The 18,284-nt window shown below is 38.5% G+C and overlaps 1 protein-coding gene across 3 annotated transcripts in view; it reads left to right on the top strand.

Annotated features, from left to right (window-relative positions):
• LOC306852335 (MAGUK p55 subfamily member 7-like) overlaps window positions 1-18,284 on the top strand; it is a 156,471-nt gene that overhangs the window by 105,401 nt on the left and 32,786 nt on the right. For all 3 annotated transcript variants that reach the window (XM_079389071.1, XM_079389072.1, XM_079389073.1), the window contains 5 exons: window positions 866-947; window positions 1,105-1,190; window positions 1,508-1,582; window positions 3,130-3,326; window positions 4,320-4,384. In XM_079389071.1, coding sequence (XP_079245197.1) covers window positions 866-947; window positions 1,105-1,190; window positions 1,508-1,582; window positions 3,130-3,326; window positions 4,320-4,384 — 505 coding nt within the window. The remainder of the gene's footprint in view (window positions 1-865; window positions 948-1,104; window positions 1,191-1,507; window positions 1,583-3,129; window positions 3,327-4,319; window positions 4,385-18,284) is intronic.

The following is an 18,284-nucleotide window of genomic DNA, read 5'->3' as shown; positions in this document are numbered from 1 at the left end:
CTTACTGGAGAGAAAACAAGTAGTGCGTTGATCTGCCAGTATTGGTTCTTTCATGCAGAGAACTCTGCTTTGTTTTTGCAAAATCATTTATGTAATAGTGGCCAAACATATCTGTTTTGCTGTTATGCTGCTTGTATGTTGAAGGTTTACAGTGTTGTCGCAAATGAAATATAAAACAAATAACATTAAATAAATATTATTCATTAGTAACTGAAACCCGTTTGAGTTATCAATGAACAGTGTTTCTCTCCTCAACCATCAATCTCATGAACATCAGCCATGTTTGTAGTTCTTTTTATTTGTGTTTGTAGTACTAAACTGAATCCTCCTCCAAAATATGATGGGTTATGAACAATATTAGCCATTAGTGTGTGCAAAGATCCACTCTTCAAAAATCTGCCAGAATAGTAGGCCACCTGGAGACTTTTGGCATACTCTTTTCAAAATGCTAAGTGTTGGGACATACTTATTCTAATCTCACATACTATTTAGGATAGATGTTATGCATATTGGGATGCATTGACTGTATTCATCAGTAAGTCACGGATTCTTTCATTCAATCGATTTTCTCAAAAACACTGATTCATTCAAGAATAAAGAAGTAACTGTCTTCATTGGTGAGTCATTGAATCTTTCAGCTGATTCATTCAAAAACAGATTCATTTTAGTAGTTAAACGTCTTCAGGGTCATTGAATCATTCATTTAACCAATTTGTTTAAAAATCGCTCATTCATTCAGGAAAAAAAGTGATTTAATGTCTAAGAAAATTTGAAGTGTATTTAACGTGTGCATATAAACCTGTGCAATTTTAATTGCATGTTTTCTTTGGGGAAATGTGATTGACATTTCGTATGTGTGTTACAGGGTGCCACCATAAAGAAGGATGAACATAGTGGAGCAATCATAGTGGCACGCATCATGAGAGGCGGGGCAGCAGACAGAAGTGGTGGGTGCTAATATACCTCTTCTCTTTATACACAAATACACTCTTAACAGCACCCAGATGTTTAGTTTGTTTACATGAAGCCTGAGATGGTTTATTACACTGAATAAACTGCTAAAGTGCTCTCTTCTCTTGTTATCACTCCTCTTTGTTGGGCCAGGGCTGATAAATGTCGGAGATGAGCTGAAAGAGGTCAACGGTATCCCTGTAGATGACAAAAAGCCTGAGGAAATCATTCGCATCCTGGTATGTGTATCTGTGGCTTGTCAACATGAAACGGCATGTTTAACGCTTGTAATATAACAGAATGCTGTGAAAAGGGGATTTTATCCAAAGGGAAATGGTTGGACTGTTAATGTATGAAATTTATAGCCTAAGAAGTTGGAAGTGGTTAAAAAATTCCCCTAGATATTTCAGCAAAAATTTAAAAAAGAGCTAGTAGAAGTTATAAATTGAAATAGATAGGATATAAAATGAAATGAATAAATGTGCACTGGTGCATGAATTGTCTTTTTTTTATGCTTAAAAGGTTGTTATGTTGTCTTTTTTAACTCCGTTTATAGTCCCAGTCGCAAGGTGCCATCACATTCAAAGTGGTCCCAGGCTTCAAAGAGGAGGCACAAAGCAAGGAGCCTAAGGTACAATTCATCCTCACTACTGCCGATCAGACATGATGAACAGAGAAAAAGTTGGCCTATATGTGATGTTCTAAACAGTGGGGGAGATTTCCCTGTACAAGTACCACGGACTGCTGGTTTGATGGATAAGCTTTGGTTCCCATTCATCTTCAACACAAATGATTTGCACTAAACCTCTCAACTCCCGTAAAGCTTACAAACATTCTCTGTCGATCTGTTCCTAAACCAAGAGAGCTGCCTCACAGCCTGCTGTCTACATGAAACCTCAGTAATGACTGATTTGAAATGCTGTATATATGCAGCTACTCTTAGTTGTCACTCACTCGCATCGCACAAATAGCACTCCTCTTGTGAAGCCTGCTAGAAACTTGAGTCAGAACCATTTACTCCTCATTGATTTACTCCTGATGTTGCTAAACTAAAGGGATGATGCAATTAAAGACTAAATATAGAGAGTTTAGAGTCTGTAAGATTTTATTTTTTAAAATGTTTGTGGCTGAATTTATTTAATCGACACTAAAGCAAAAACCGCAATAATGTGAAATATTGTTAGAATTTAAAATAACTGTTTTCTATTTAATATATTTAAAAATGTTATTTTCCTGTGATGGCAAAGCTTGAATTTTCACCAGTCTTCAGCATTACATAATCCTTCAAAAAACATTTTAATATGCTGATTTGGTATTCAAGTGCCATTTTATATTTTCGCAATGAACGCAATGAAACAAAGCATTTATTTTTATCAAAAGAATAGCATTTATTTTTAAAACGTGTATATTTAATGCGTCCTTTTTGAATATAAAAGTGAATTTAAAAAAATAATAATCTTACTGACCCCAATCTTTTGAGTGTCGTTTTGTAAATGAGCACTGTACCATTTCTATGCGGGTCTGTTATATTCCTTTTACAGTGCTGTAATGGTTTAAATATGTTTCAGTTTTGAATTTAGTCATAACCTGCGTGTGTGTGTGTGTTATCCAGTGACCATAGTTTACTGTTTTCCACACGTGTAATGAATATGTTGAAGTGCTGCTAATTGGCTGCACATGTGTAAGAGGGATAAAAAAAAATGGAGTGCTAGACAGAGATGAAGCGTTCCCTCAGGATGTATTGGTGTGTTTGTGAGGAACGTTCTCCTCTGTAACATAATTTTTCTGTATGGCACATGCAGCTCTCTAAATCAACACAAGCCACTGCTCTGCGCTTTGGGAAGTTTGCTGTCTCCGTTTGCTCTCAATAGCCTTTTTTATTTGTCTTTTTTATTTGATTCGTCAGCACCATCACTCCAGTCCTTTAAACACCTCATGATCTTCTTTGTTAGAGAGAAACACTAATGAGAATCGCACAGAATTTCCAATTGTTGCGTTTTAGTGTGTATGTGTGGAAAGTAAGGCTGCCTGCTTACAAAATACACCTTTATTTGGTCACTGATTAGAGAGAGGGACGGAGCTGATGTGATTTGAATATCATCCTTCTCTAATTTCATTTTAATCCATTTAATGTTGTTCATTTTAAAGCTGTTTCTCTCTCTCTCTCTTACTCTTCAGATGTTTATGAAGGCGCTTTTTGACTACAATCCAGCTGAGGATAAGGCGATCCCTTGCAAGGAGGCAGGCTTGGCATTCATGAAGGGAGATATCCTGCAGGTTATGAGCCAGGACGATGCCACCTGGTGGCAAGCCAGACTGGAGGGTGATGGCAACCCGCGCGCAGGACTCATCCCATCCAAACAACTTCAGGAGAGGTTAGCCAATGCTTTTCTCTCTTCCCTGCTTCTTTCCTCCCACTATCACCAGTCTTAAATTCAACAGTGCTCCATGACTCCATCATCCTGTCCGCCCTCTGTCCAGCCCCCTCATATATCATATTCTCCTGTCATTCATCCATCTCTCTGTCTCTCGATCATTCTAGACTTCTTCCACTCCATTACAACCTGACTTTCACTCCCTACTATGAAAGGAATGACTTTTTTTTTTTTTTTTTGTCTTCCTCGTCATTTTTTTCCCTTTTTGTGCAAGAGGGCTCGGCCAAAATACTTTGGATTTCCGTGGCTGTCTGGGCTGGAATGAGTAATGACAGACAATGATAGCACTGGTTCACATCCACTTTGGACGTCCACACACGGAAAATTGCACATCAGTGGCGTTCTTTGTAAAGTGGACTCTGACGTGCATGCACATGTGCGCTGCCTTAGGAAATAGTTTCTTTGCTCTATTTCTCTTGAAAAAAAGTAACTTTCAATTGTAAAACATTTTTGAACCTGTCAAATGTACAGTAGCAAGTGCTGTTTCTGGCTGACCATTCGCTCGCTCGCTCACACACACACTCACTCACTCACTAATGGATACTTAGGCAGGTAGCTCTGCATTGTAGTGAAGTGTTTAGTAATCCCCATACGGTCGTGAAATCTGATGGTTTTATTGCATGTCTCTGTATGGCTACACTCATGGCAACAGAATAGATTTGTCAGTCTAGTTCCGAGTGGTAAATTTTCTAATTAAGTTACATTTTTACACATTTTGGTTATAAACGAGTGACAAATGTATTAGATGGTCAAACGGACTCCCTTACATTTTCAGCGCTCGCTGTCGTTGGTTGATTCAGATTTGATGGATGAAATTGCTTCTCACTCGTATCAGCTTGTAAATACATGTGTCGGTTCCAAACACTGATTTTGTGAGTGTAGATTATTTATATGCCTCTAGCTTTTTATCTTTCTCTCTCTCAATTCTTTCAGGAGGTTGGCAACCTGGAGACCCATGACTGTCACGACTCTTCAGAGAACCCCCAGCAAAAGATTTTGTAAGGACCACACTCATACAATCATGCAGCAACTAAAACAACAACTGAAACACGCACATACACAGCAGGGCTCAACAATAAGTTTTTTTGGGGGTTTTTTTCATTAGTTGTGGCTCCACTATGAAAAAATACTTGATTTTTATTATTACATTTACATTTACATTTATTCATTTAGCTGACGCTTTTATCCAAAGCGACTTACAATTGCTATACATGTCAGAGGTCGCACGCCTCTGGAGCAACTAGGGGGTTAAGTGTCTTGCTCAGGGACACATTGGTGTCTCACAGTGGATTCGAACCCGGGTCTCTCACACCAATGGCATGTGTCTTATCCACTGCGCCATCATTATTAACAGTGTTTCTTTATGTATAATGTGTAATGTTTGTATTTCTCTTTTAAACTTAAGTTTACATTTTTATTCACAAAAGTTAATTTTTTTGCAAAGAGTTGGAACCTATACAGCTATAATATAACCTTCATAAACACTTTTGCTAGAAAATTATAGCATAAGATGCAAAACATTATTGATGGGTTTGTCGTTTTCAACGTTTTTACTGGTACTTTCAAGACTGTCACAAATCATTTTAGAATTTGACCAAGTCTTACCCATGGCTAGACATTATTTTGGAGACAAATCATTATAATTTGCAAAAACAGTGTATATGTAAGCATTTATTTTTTTTCCACCCTAAAATTAGTTTCTGTTCATTAAAAAGTTGCAAAAAAAGCTTTGTCATAATTACAGTAGAAATACTACTGGAAATATCATAGCCTAGATGGAGGGTGGGGGCGTTGAATATTATGTTGGACAGTGTGTGGCCTTTGAACCAAAAAGTTTGAGAACCACTGCCGTAAAAAATTGATGTATAAGGACGCTGAAAGTGAAATTTTCAATTGTAAAGCAGCAATGGCCTGAAAAAATCTCACTGACATCAGGCCTGCAAGCCACCTTATTGTTGAGCCCTGTATATACTCATCCTTTTGTTCCTGGACTACTGCAGTTGTGATCTTTAAACTGTCATATGCAAGAGGCCCATGTATTAGAGATGCTGTGACGTGACTCTTTAAGTAGAGCAATGGCTAGAAAAAAAAAGAAGAATAGTAGGAACAGCAACCGGAAAAGATTAGATGAGAGGGAGGGAAGGTTGGGAAGTGCAAGGTGAAGTGAATGCGGTCAGGGAGCCCAGACTCCCTTGATTGGTGCCAGGCAGATGTGCACACATGTGTATTCATGTACATGTGCGTTAATGCACGCCTGGACATAAGCTTCCTCTCCTGGTTTCCATTTAATCTCTCATGTCTGATTATTGCATGCATGTGTGCGTGTATTTGTACACCACAGCTCTAATCTCTCCCACTGGCTGACAGCAGGAGTCTTTACGGAGCTGTGCTGGGTTACTCTCTACACATGGGCACACTTAATACTCACCACGAGACAGACGCACAGCAACACTCTTGACATGTTGCCGTCATCCGGACAGCTCCACACTTGATTGAATAATACAGCCATTCTGCATTCTTATCCCCCATGCCACATGCTTGGCCTCCCACCTCTTCCATTTTTCTCCATCACTCTATCAGCTGCTTAAAAGAATGAGAAGGAAAAGTTGATGTGCATGTCACGGAGGTATCGGTTCTTGATGAGTTTTCCAGGACCACCCCAGGAGTCGTGAAACTGCTGTCATCTTTGTAGAGCCTTTATAACAAATAAGCATAAGTAATATTAAAGTGCTGCTTTTATTCAACTCTTCGTGTGTAGAATTTTTCAGAATCACATCATGTATGGGCATTTGTAAGAAAAAGTGAAAGTTCCATGTATGACTTGACCAGAAAAACAGACCATATACAATTCCAATCCAAATGTGTTCTCACACAGGTATAGATGCGTATAAGTGTGCTTGGGAGAAAGAGGTTTGTTTGTTTGAAACTGCGTGAGCGTGTGCTTTAAGAGTGAGACCATCTGTCCACTGGCCTGCAGTGCAGTGACGTTAGCCCATATTTCAAAGAGCAGAGATGAGAGGCTCTCTTTGGATGACTGAACACACGCTAGTGCTTTGCGCTGCAGATATGTGGACTCACATAAAGCCTTATTATCAGAACAGTATGATCACTAGCTGAGGCTGTATGTCATATCCATTACAAACTACACACCCCTGAACAGGTATAGAAAGTAAAACTCTGTTTCCACAGTCATAGAAAATGGTTTAAGTCACTTACAAATCATGGTTTTCAAGCATGGAAATTAGTCTTAAAAATAATGGATTTACCAGTTTGTTTTTCACATTGGTGCATAGTTGAAAAGTATTTTGTTGGCAAAAGTATTTTTTAGAAAAAAAAAGTCATCCAGTAGATGCTCATAAATTGCTCTAATAAGGGGTTAAAAGGGCTGGGAACACAGTACCTTACACTATGTAGATTAATGTTAAAGGCAGGGTAAGCGATTTCTGGAAGCAAATGTTGATATTTGAAATCACCAAAACAAACATGCCCCTATACCCCAAAAGGTTCTCGTCCCCATTTTGATAGATCTGCCCCACATATACGTAGCCTACGCAACCCAGACAACGATTAGTTCTGTGAAACATAAGCCACTTTTCCACCGAAATAACCTGGAATAATATGTCCCAGGAACTTTTTTTCCCCCAGACCTGTTGCTGTCTATGTTTCCATCGCGGTCTAAAGTACCGAGAAAATTAGGCAAATAGTTTGGTGATGCAACGTTAGGTCTGCGCACGTTTCTCAATACTAAGTACGCAAATTTCGGACTTGCATCCTCGGTAGTTCCGACTTCACAAGTTAGACTCGGGAGTGTGAACGGAACGATGCAAGTCTGGTAATTCTACAAAGAGCAGCTTACTTGATAAAGTCAGTCAGCTCACCTTGGCTGCTGCAATCTTCCTCACTGTATTTACTTACGAAATATATCAAACACCACTGCCTCTCTTCTTTTTCATTTAAACATATTAATAGCCGCAGAAATGTAGTTCGGGGAACGTACATACATTACAATATTATATCAAACATTGCCTGTTTTCGTTTTTCATTTCAACATATTAATAGAACAATAGAATAAAGACCAAAGTTGGATTTACCCAAAACGAATTATATCTTCTGTTTAACCACTACAGAGACATCAGAGCCAGCTGCAAATGTCAGAAGGACTAGCCGAGGTTATGCTCCTCTCTTCGGGATACATGAGCACTGAGTGGCTGGTGATCGCATGGAGCTCGTATCTCTGAAATCGGCAAAGCACATTTTCAAATAGGCCCTGTTTTTATAAATAAACCGCAGATTTGAGTTTTAAACAACTACATTCTCGCCTGAAATACACTCATCCAGTGTAGGCAGACTTTAGCTGTAGCGGCGCACCGCGTCTGGTGTAGACACGGTGTTACTCACCTATCGAGAAGGAACAAAGCAACCTCGGCGTCCGATTGCAGGCCTTCCGCTCCTTGAGTTCTCTCCAGCGCTGGAAAGGTGATCCGATATTCACATGGTCCTACTACTTGCCTTATCGTTCCACTGACATTTTCTCTTTTTTTTCTTTTTTTTTCCGCCATCTCTATCTTTCTGTCGTTTGGCTCGGCTCGGCTGTTCACTGAACGCTTTCTCCCCTTACTGCTTACTGATTAGCCACAAGTTTGTTTTGGTACTCGGCCCTGACTTACAAAAATTACATTTAAGCAATAGTGACTAAAGGTGCTGGTCCAGTACTCACAAAGAAGGAGCACCATTATATCTTTAGCAGATAGCACCATTTGTTTGAACCTACCCATTTTTCATGTGAGCAAAAGTATTGGAACATGTGACTGACAGGTGTATTTTGTTGCCCAGGTGTGTCCTATCACAATGATTATTCAAACAATAATTAGCACTGAATGTCTACGCTCAGTTTCAGATTTGGGTTTTGCCTGTTCAAACTGTTAAGCTAGTTAAGAGGTGTAACCAAGATGAAAACCAGAGAGCTGTCTATGGGTGAAAAACAAGCAATTGTGAAGCTGAGAGAAGACGGGAAATCAATCAGAGCCATTGCACGCACATTGGCCATAGCCATTTCATCCTTTTGGAATGTCCTGAGGAAGAAAGAAGCCACTGGTGTACTAAGTAACAGACATCGAACAGGTAGACCAAGGAAAACAACTGCAGTTGATGACAGAAACATTGTGAGACCTGTCAGGAAAGACCCTAAAACAACTATAAGTGAGATCAGCAACAACCTCCAGAGGGCAGGAGTGAAGGTATCACAATCTACTGTTCGCAGAAGACTTCATGATCACAAGTACAGAGGCTACACCAGAAGATGCAAACCACTCATTAGCAAGAAGAATAGGAAGGCCAGGCTGGAATTTGCCAAAAAGTACAGAGATGAGCCTCAAAAATTCTGGGACAAAGTTTTATTGACTGATGAGACAAAGATTAACCTTTACCAAAGTGACGGAAAGGCTAAAGTTTGGAGAAAGAAAGGATCTGCTCATGATCCCAAACATACAAGCTCATCTGTGAAACACAGTGGAGGTAATGTCATGGCTTGGGCTTGCATGGCTTCTTCTGGGATGGGCTCATTAATCTTCATTGATGATATAACACATGATGGCAGCAGCAAAATGAACTCAGAAGTCTACAGAAACATTTTGTCTGACAATTTAAAGAAAGATGCAACCAAACTTATTGGGAGATCCTTCATCATGCAGCAAGATAATGACCCAAAACACACTGCTAAAACAACAAAGGAGTTCATCAGGGACAAGAAGTGGAAGGTTTTAGACTGGCCAAGTCAATCTCCAGACTTAAACCCTATAGAGCATGCCTTTTACCTGCTAAAGAGGAGACTGAAGGGGGTAACCCCCCCCCAAGACAAACAACAACTGAAAGAGGCTGCGCTGAAAGCCTGGAAAAGCATCGCAAAAGAAGAATGTAAAAGTTTGATGATGTCAATGGGTCACAGGCTTGATGCAGTTATTGAACGCAAAGGATTTGCAACTAAATTAACAGATTAAAGTCTTTTTCACTTTAATCTGTTAATTCTATCTGTTCCAATACTTTTTCTCACATGAAAAATGGGTGGGCTCAAACAAAAGGTCATATCAGATATAAGTTGTGTGTCAGATCCAGATATAAATACCTGGAGATAAAAGGCGGCATGTAAATCTCTTAAATTGTAATAAATCAATCTTCCAGTGAAGCAGACTTTGTTATAATAGATTACAAGCTTGTATTCAGGTCTGTCTCCATCCAGTCAACAACTGACAGAACCTGTCTCTGTACTATACATGTTTCTTCTTGTTTAATATTCCCTTTTACACAGAAATGTCAAATCTGCAACCTTCTAATTACCAACCCTATAGTATTAATGTTTTCTATAAACTTTTAGTCAATGTCTGTTTGTTGTTTAAAAGTGGATTCCTCTTAATGCATCTCATCTCATCATCATCTTTTATGATTAACTTTCCTCTATTCCTCTTGCGTCTTAATGAGAAAATTGCATATTTTTGTTAAACTAGCTGCATTTGCTTGCAACCTAATTTCAGTTAATAATCCTCATGCAACCTAATATCAGTTAGTAACCTTAACATCTTCAGGACCACTGATCACAAGTTTCTTGTTGTTATTGTAGTGTTGACACATTGCACGTGGAACAATTTTCTTCGTGATATATGCACATGTCAACTGATATATTTACATAGGGTGCATATAAACAGTACATGTGGAATCTACAGTGGGATTGATTTAAATCTGTGTATGTAAACATGGTGAGTTGGTAGGTCTGTCCTGCCTCTTCACACGCTATGGTTTGTGCCATTTGTTTGTTTGACCAGATATACTTACTTTCTTTCCAATTGTTCTGTCATCATTGAAATAATTTAAATAATTTAAGCATCCCTTTAATCTACACTCACCATCCCCACTTGTTTGTATTAATCATCTGTTTTAGATTAATTTATGAATTGTTGTAGGCAAAAGGAATCTGTTACCTTTTGAATTGTCATGTAGAAATGGCATAATTTCAGTAATCTTTTCATATTTGCTTGGTCCAATTTATATATTTTATGGTGCTTTGTGACTAAACATGCAAATCCAAAAAATGGATTCTGGGGACAGATTTTACTGAAAAGTGAAGTTCTTTTTCTGTTTTATATTCTCTGAAATGTCAGTAATTAAGACAGATGTGACAGTTATCCATTTTCACCTGTAAATCATACCCATTTACTTTGTATATTTTTTTCTTATCCTAAGCTTAGTGGCCTCACTTGTCTCAGACTTTAAACATGCCCTTAGATCTGCTTTTCATTTTTATTTTAATAAATTTTGTCTTTTTGGTCCTTTGGGTCACACTGACAAGAAGGCAGATGCCTAAGGATTCACTTGACTGATAGCACACGAAAGATTTTACTGCCCTCCATCCTTCTCTTCATGGTATTGCTTTTTTGGCAGGACTCTGTGGATGTGTATGGCAGGCGGTGTAGATGCTGCCCTTTGCTCGTGTGTGCTTTGATTTAAGCTTGTTTAGTAGAATTGAGACCACATGAACTGGAGGAAGCTTTTAAAGTGACTCCAAATGTTCTCATGTCTTCAGGCCTGCATATGCACACTCAAAAACACTTTCTCTGCTGTTATGAACTGTGTTAGTTGTTCGGTAGTTACAGTTTCCTATGAGGTAAGCAATGGTTTACCACTTAGTAGCATACTAAAGACTTTTCATAGAAAACAAACATAGTTTTACATTAGTTTGACATTTAAAGGGATAGTTCACCCTAAATTGAAAACCGTGATCAATTCGTCACCCTCATGTTGTTCCAAACCTGTATGACTCCCTTTCTTTTGTGAAAAAGAATACTTTTTGAAGAACAAACCTCATTGGATCTCACTGACTTTTATTAAAACAGCAGACGAAAGTAAAACAGGTTTTATTGAACTGTCCCTTTAAATTAGTATATTTTAGTGTATTTCAAATGTTTGTAATGTGTGCTTCCAGTCACATGAATATATCTTTCCTTTTTATTTATTTTTTCTCTTCATAAGATGATGAGAAGGTTGAATGGGGTAGGTCAGTTTCTTCTTCCTCCATTCTTTTGCTCTCTTGATCTGTTCTTAATCTTTTTTTTTATGTTTATCATATTCCTTTCTTTGCTTTCCCAGTGGAGAACATTGAAGGTACACCTTTCGGACTAACGCTGATTCGCCTATTAGATGTCATAGCCATTAGATCATTGGCTGGGGACCCCTGTATGTGGTAACAGAGTACCCAAACAATGAAGACACGGTTGATTAGCATTCATTGGACCACAACCACCTAATGGAGCGTAGCAGTGTGTGTAAAAGGGCCAAGAGTTCACTATACTGTATCTCTCTCATACACAAAGACATACACTCACAGGCACACAATGCATCCATTTTTGCCTTTCCAACTACGCCTTACCCTTTAAATGATATTACTATGATGCGTGCTTAGATGAATCCCATCCATTTTATTCTTTCTTCATGAAAGACCGTGTGAATGTGAGTTTGAACGTGAATGTTTCCCTCAGTATTTCATAGTCTTATTGTTGTGTAAGATTCAGAAGATGTTTTGAATAACTTTTTATCCCATCTGTAAGATATGTATTGAATGCATTATGAGTTGTGTGTAATAGACAAAACAAATCTGAAGTTTATGGCCCACATTAAAAGTTGTGAATGTTGACTGTGAACGCTGCCAATAGATCTGTCCACCTGGTTCGGCTGTAGAGGATCAATTGATGAAGAAATATGATAATTGTGTTTGTCTGTAGAGTACACAATGGTTAAAAAGTTTGGGGTCGGTAATGGTTTTTGAAAAAAAGTCTCTCATGCTCATCGAAGCTGCATTTGTTTGATCAAAAATACAGTAAAACAATTTCATTATGATTACAAATATGACTGTTTTCTACTTTAATGTGTTTTAAAATGTCTTTTGCTCCTGATGGCAAAGCTGAATTTTTAGCAGCCATTATTCCAGTCATCACGATCACATGATCATTCAGAAATGCTGATTTCTAACATTTCTGATTATTATCAGTGCTGAAAACAGCTGTGCTGATTAATAGTTTTGTGGAAACCACACTCTCAGGAAAAAAAAAGACATGCAAGCTGTCACTGGGGTGGTACTTTTTCAAAGGTACACCTTAAGTACCTTAAAGGTACATATTAGTACCTAAAAGCTGCATATTAGTACCTTATGATACAAATTAGTACATTTTTGAAAGATTTTGTACTTTTTTCTGAGAGTGGCAGTTTTTCCCAGCATTCTTTGATGAACAGAAATTTTGGTTTAACAGTGTAAAAGTCTTTAATGTCACTTTTGATCAATGTAATGCATCCATGTAGTAATTTATTATTATCTTACTGATCCCAAACCTTTAAATGTTACTGTGGTCATTGTCAGCTTTATTTTTATACCTGTAAGCCAAATTAACAATCTTTTGTTTTGCTCATCTTTCAGTATGTATTAGTTTTCCTAACTTCTCTCTAATATAAATCTGTCCTGATTCCTTCTGCCTTTCATAATTTGAAGAGGACACAGAGTTTGCCTCCTATTTAAGTGGACTCCATATTGGTGAGCTCTTTTTGATTATGCTTGATTATGTGTTTGTCCTCTGTCTCATATCATTCCTCTCTCTTCTGTCTGATTCATATTATTGATGAAGAGTTTGTATATCACGTTCTGTGTCATTCTGTCCTAACGGTTTCATGTGCTGTTAGCTCTCAATCTCCTCCCTATTTCTCTCCTTCTCTGTGTGTGTCTGTGGACAAAAATCTTTTTTGACATGTGGCTGCACGCTGTTGCATGTCCTATAGTATCATTATAGCTTCCTTCTGGCTTCACGTATCTCATCATTTATAAGTGGTAGCAATCTGCGTTTTCAGTGTTTTTTTTTTTCTTTTCCCTGCGGTAGTTGCCACAGTCATTACCATGTGCTTTGTATGTTTTATCTAAGATCGACTTTGTTATTGTTAGTAGCAGTTCCTGAGTGTTGTTCAGTCTCATTCACAATGAGAAGTGGAGAATCAAACTGAAATATCTGATATCAGTGAAATCCTAGTAATCTCTACAGTCCTGTGGTTAAAAAAAGAGGCAAATGTGCACTAGTTTCTCATACAATCGCCCTGAGCAGCTGTACGTTCTGATTTTCCTGCGTGTTGGCAGTGTTTTTAGTTTAAATGGCTCTTTGTGAATGTTAAACACATTGCAGTTATAGGCACTGGTTCATTTCCAGGCTTTGTGGTGGAGGTCCGGCAGGCTCTTGATGTGGTGTGTGTTGGACATTGGGCTGTTTGAAGGCCAGCTCTCAGTCAGGCCTTAGTCTGGTTTCCATCTCTAGCGTCAGTGTGTGGAAAATGTGTGTGCTGTAGCGCTCTCATTATCTGTCACCGCACAGACTTATGTACTCTGTTGTACAGTATGCCCGTCTGGGACAGCTCTGTTCAGTGGCCGCAAAAAGTACAATGTTTCAGTGGATCCTTTAAGTATTAAATATCTCAAATAGTACAAAAATCATTTATCATTTGCAAGAGTCTTCGGTTTCAGTTCACGGCAATTTCCCCTCAATGTTCTGTAATCACTCCATTCTAGATCTACTCCAGGTTTTCCATTTCCTGTTCACCAATTTGTGCATTTTGTTCTTCAATTTCAATGAATCTGTCAGTATAATATGAATTTAAATGTTTATTTGTATAGCTACTTTGCTGTTCAAAAGTTAAGGGTAAGATTTTTTTTAATGTCTTTCAAAGAAGTGTCTTATGCTCACCAAGGCTGCATTTATTTGATCAAAATTTGGTGAAACAGTAGTATTGTGAAATATTACGGCAATGCAGTGTTATATGCTCCTCATTTTTTGTCGATTTAATGCAGCCTTGCTGATTAACAGTATTAATTTAAATCTTACTCACCCCAAACTTTTGAACAGTACTGTATATTATATATATGTACAGTATTTTAATTAGATTTTTCTTTTCTAAGATATTTATAATGTTTTCTTTATGAGGCCAGTGTATGTTTCACTGCTGTTTTTCGGGTTATTGTTTGCTACTAGTTTCACAAACTTTTTTTCCTCTGTCAATCACCCAAATTGATTTCCTTCTTTCTCTTCGGCTTGTTTTTAATTTGTTTGTGTTTTTTTGGTCACTCTTCGTTGTGTGTCTCTGGCTCTCTTTTTCTCTCTCTCTCTCACTAGTAAACATTAGTCTGTTTGTGTAAACCCTAAGCCGCTGGCCTCTCATTTAAACACTTTTGATTTCACAGGCGATCCTGTGGGTAGAAAGTTTATAAATAAAGCCGCACAGTCTTGTCTGCCAAGCTCAATCAAGCACCGTCATTCAATAGGGATAACCTTTTCAACACAGTGCCTCTTGCTGCTTTTTTTTTCTCTGCCCTCCTGTTTTCTTTCACGCTTTCATTACTGGCCTTCTGACCTCAGCCTCTACTCTTCCTCCCAGTGGCCAAAGCACCTCAAGGGCTGGTCCCAGAGCAGCTCCTTCCAGCTTCCGTGCCCTGCCATGCATTACATATTCCATGTAACAGGAGAATTTTTTGAAGGGGAAAACATTGACCTCTTTAAAGCCTACAGTCTAATTCGCTGTTATGATTTGAACCTGGTGTTGTAGTAATGTAAGACTTTATAACAAGGATGCATTGCTAGTTCTGCTCCCCCTGTGTGACTAGAATGAAGGAGTGTCAGGCGAGCAAGGAGTATTAGTCTTAATCCCAAGTGTGCCATCCATTCATGCATGTCAGTAGTATGGTTTTCAGCTGAACCAGTGCATATGTGTTTGTGCATATACGGTATGTGTGCAAGATGACAGAAAAGTTCTGTAATGCTTTGATAGACGGAACTAACATTTAAAAACTATAATAGCAGTGTTTCCATACATGTACACTACCATGTAAAAGTTTGGGGTCAATAGCATTTTTTAAGTAATTAATTTGTTTTTTTATGAGCGTCAATTCACCATATTAGAATGATTTCTGAAGGGTCATGTGACACTGAAGATTGGTGTAATGGCTGCTCATCCACCGCAGGAAGAAATGAAATGTATTAAAATAGGAAACATTTTTCATGCTAATTTTGGAACATACAGTATTCATGTGAATAAGATTTACAATACAATACACCAGAACCATACACTTGATGGGTGTTAAAATGGTTACATCATACATTAAATGAGAAATACAACAGTACTAACAGATTTTCAGTTCAGTTGCTTCAAACACAACAAATACATAACAAATACATATTTTGAACTGATTTTAAAAAATATCTTCCGTTATGTATTTGTTGCTTCAAACAAAACAAATACATAACGGAAGATATTTTTAAAATCAGTTCAAAATATCAAATATTTCCGATACCATTCCGAACCACTATTGTGCATAAAGTATGTGATGTGATCTGATGTGAAGACAAGATTGCAGTGATCGGCTAATCCTAATGACCTCTCTGCAGGCTGAGGGCGACCACAATTTAAGAGAAGTAGAAACAAGGAAGAAAGTCAACGGGAGTCAGAAGAAAGAACAAAAAAATGAAAACATTTGGGGGGGAAGAAGCTAAAGCTGGGAAAGCCATTAGCCCCCGGAATCCAATTAAGGCAGGAGTTATGGAAAAATGGAGACGTGTTTTAGACTGAAATGAAAAACGCTCCATTTCCAAAATGAGTTTATCTCATCTGTCCACAGGTTCACTCCTGCAGGAGGAGCACCGGGGCCAGAAGCCTCGAGGCCTGTAGCTGTGCGCAGCTTTCGATTACCACGCTTTTCCCCACACTGACCCTGGCTCAGGTGGATACACTTTAGTATAATCGGCTGAAGTCACTGGGATTTTAATTTGGAGGGGTCGTTTGGCAGTGTCTCTAATTTTGTATGTATGGTAGACCAGATTTGAATTAGCCATGGACATGGAGAGCAAATGGGCATCTGTTTGTCTGATTTGTAGCCAGTAGTGGATGATTATAGTCTCAATGTCCTTCACTCAGTGTTTGGCCATTCGTCTGTGGGGGTCAGAAACTTTGCAGCGGTTCAGTGAATAGGTTTTGTGTCTGTTGATGTTTGCGTGTGGGTGTTTTGAATCTCTGATGGAAGGAACAGGTGATTGATGAAACTAACAGCAGGACTTTGTCCTCCAGCTAGCCTATTAGATTTGTAGTTCAGATGCTTACTAAACCTGCTAGTGATGACTGCACCGGCTTGACCTGGCAGCCCACTCTATTTGTCTGTGAGTTAGACTTGTGTATATGTGTCTCCACTGATGCATCAAGCAGTGTTCCCATGCTTTTGTAGTTCATATCGAGATTTCGAGACATTGTCTTTATAAGGACAAACTGTACCAGATGAGTTTTTTTTCCATCTCACTCCCATAAGAAATGTAAACTTAAGAATTGTAAACGCGCACCTCTCACAAAAGTTATTTTTGTCTATTAGTAATAATAATAACTATGTATTATTTATATATTTATATATATATATATATATATATATATATATATATATATATATATATATATATATATATATATATATATATATATATATATATATATATATATATATATATATATATATATATATATATATATATATATATACACACACACACACACTCTCACCTAAAGGATTATTAGGAACACCATACTAATACTGTGTTTGACCCCCTTTCGCCTTCAGAACTGCCTTAATTCTACGTGGCATTGATTCAACAAGGTGCTGAAAGCATTCTTTAGAAATGTTGGCCCATATTGATAGGATAGCATCTTGCAGTTGATGGAGATTTGTGGGATGTACATCCAGGGCACGAAGCTCCCGTTCCACCACATCCCAAAGATGCTCTATTGGGTTGAGATCTGGTGACTGTGGGGGCCATTTTAGTACAGTGAACTCATTGTCGTGTTCAAGAAACCAATTTGAAATGATTCGAGCTTTGTGACATGGTGCATTATCCTGCTGGAAGTAGCCATCAGAGGATGGGTACATGGTGGTCATAAAGGGATGGACATGGTCAGAAACAATGCTCAGGTAGGCCGTGGCATTTAAACTATGCCCAATTGGCACTAAGGGGCCTAAAGTGTGCCAAGAAAACATCCCCCACACCATTACACCACCACCACCAGCCTGCACAGTGGTAACAAGGCATGATGGATCCATGTTCCATTCTGTTTACGCCAAATTCTGACTCTACCATCTGAATGTCTCAACAGAAATCGAGACTCATCAGACCAGGCAACATTTTTCCAGTCTTCAACCGTCCAATTTTGGTGAGCTCGTGCAAATTGTAGCCTCTTTTTCCTATTTGTAGTCGAGATGAGTGGTACCCGGTGGGGTCTTCTGCTGTTGTAGCCCATCCGCCTCAAGGTTGTGCGTGTTGTGGCTTCACAAATGCTTTGCTGCATACCTCGGTTGTAAAGAGTGGTTATTTCAGTCAAAGTTGCTCTTCTATCAGCTTGAATCAGTCGGCCTATTCTCCTCTGACCTCTAGCATCAACAAGGCATTTTCGCCCACAGGACTGCCGCATACTGGATGTTTTTCCCTTTCACACCATTCTTTGTAAACCCTAGAAATGGTTGTGCGTGAAAATCCCAGTAACTTAGCAGATTGTGAAATACTCAGACCGGCCCGTCTGGCACCAACAACCATGCCACGCTCAAAATTGCTTAAATCCCCTTTCTTTCCCATTCTGACATTCAGTTTGGAGTTCAGGAGATTGTCTTGACCAGGACCACACCCCTAAATGCATTGAAGCAACTGCCATGTGATTGGTTGATTAGATGATTGCATTAATGAGAAATTGAACAGGTGTTCCTAATAATCCTTTAGGTGTGTGTGTGTGCGTGTATGTATGTATGTATGTATAATATATATATATATATAATTAACCTAAACTTATAATTAATTA

This window comes from Barbus barbus (assembly GCF_936440315.1).
Source record: "Barbus barbus genome assembly, chromosome: 32".
NCBI classification, from domain to species: domain Eukaryota; kingdom Metazoa; phylum Chordata; class Actinopteri; order Cypriniformes; family Cyprinidae; genus Barbus; species Barbus barbus.
Note: the sequence above shows the minus strand (reverse complement) of the source record. Positions and strands in the feature narration are given on the sequence as shown.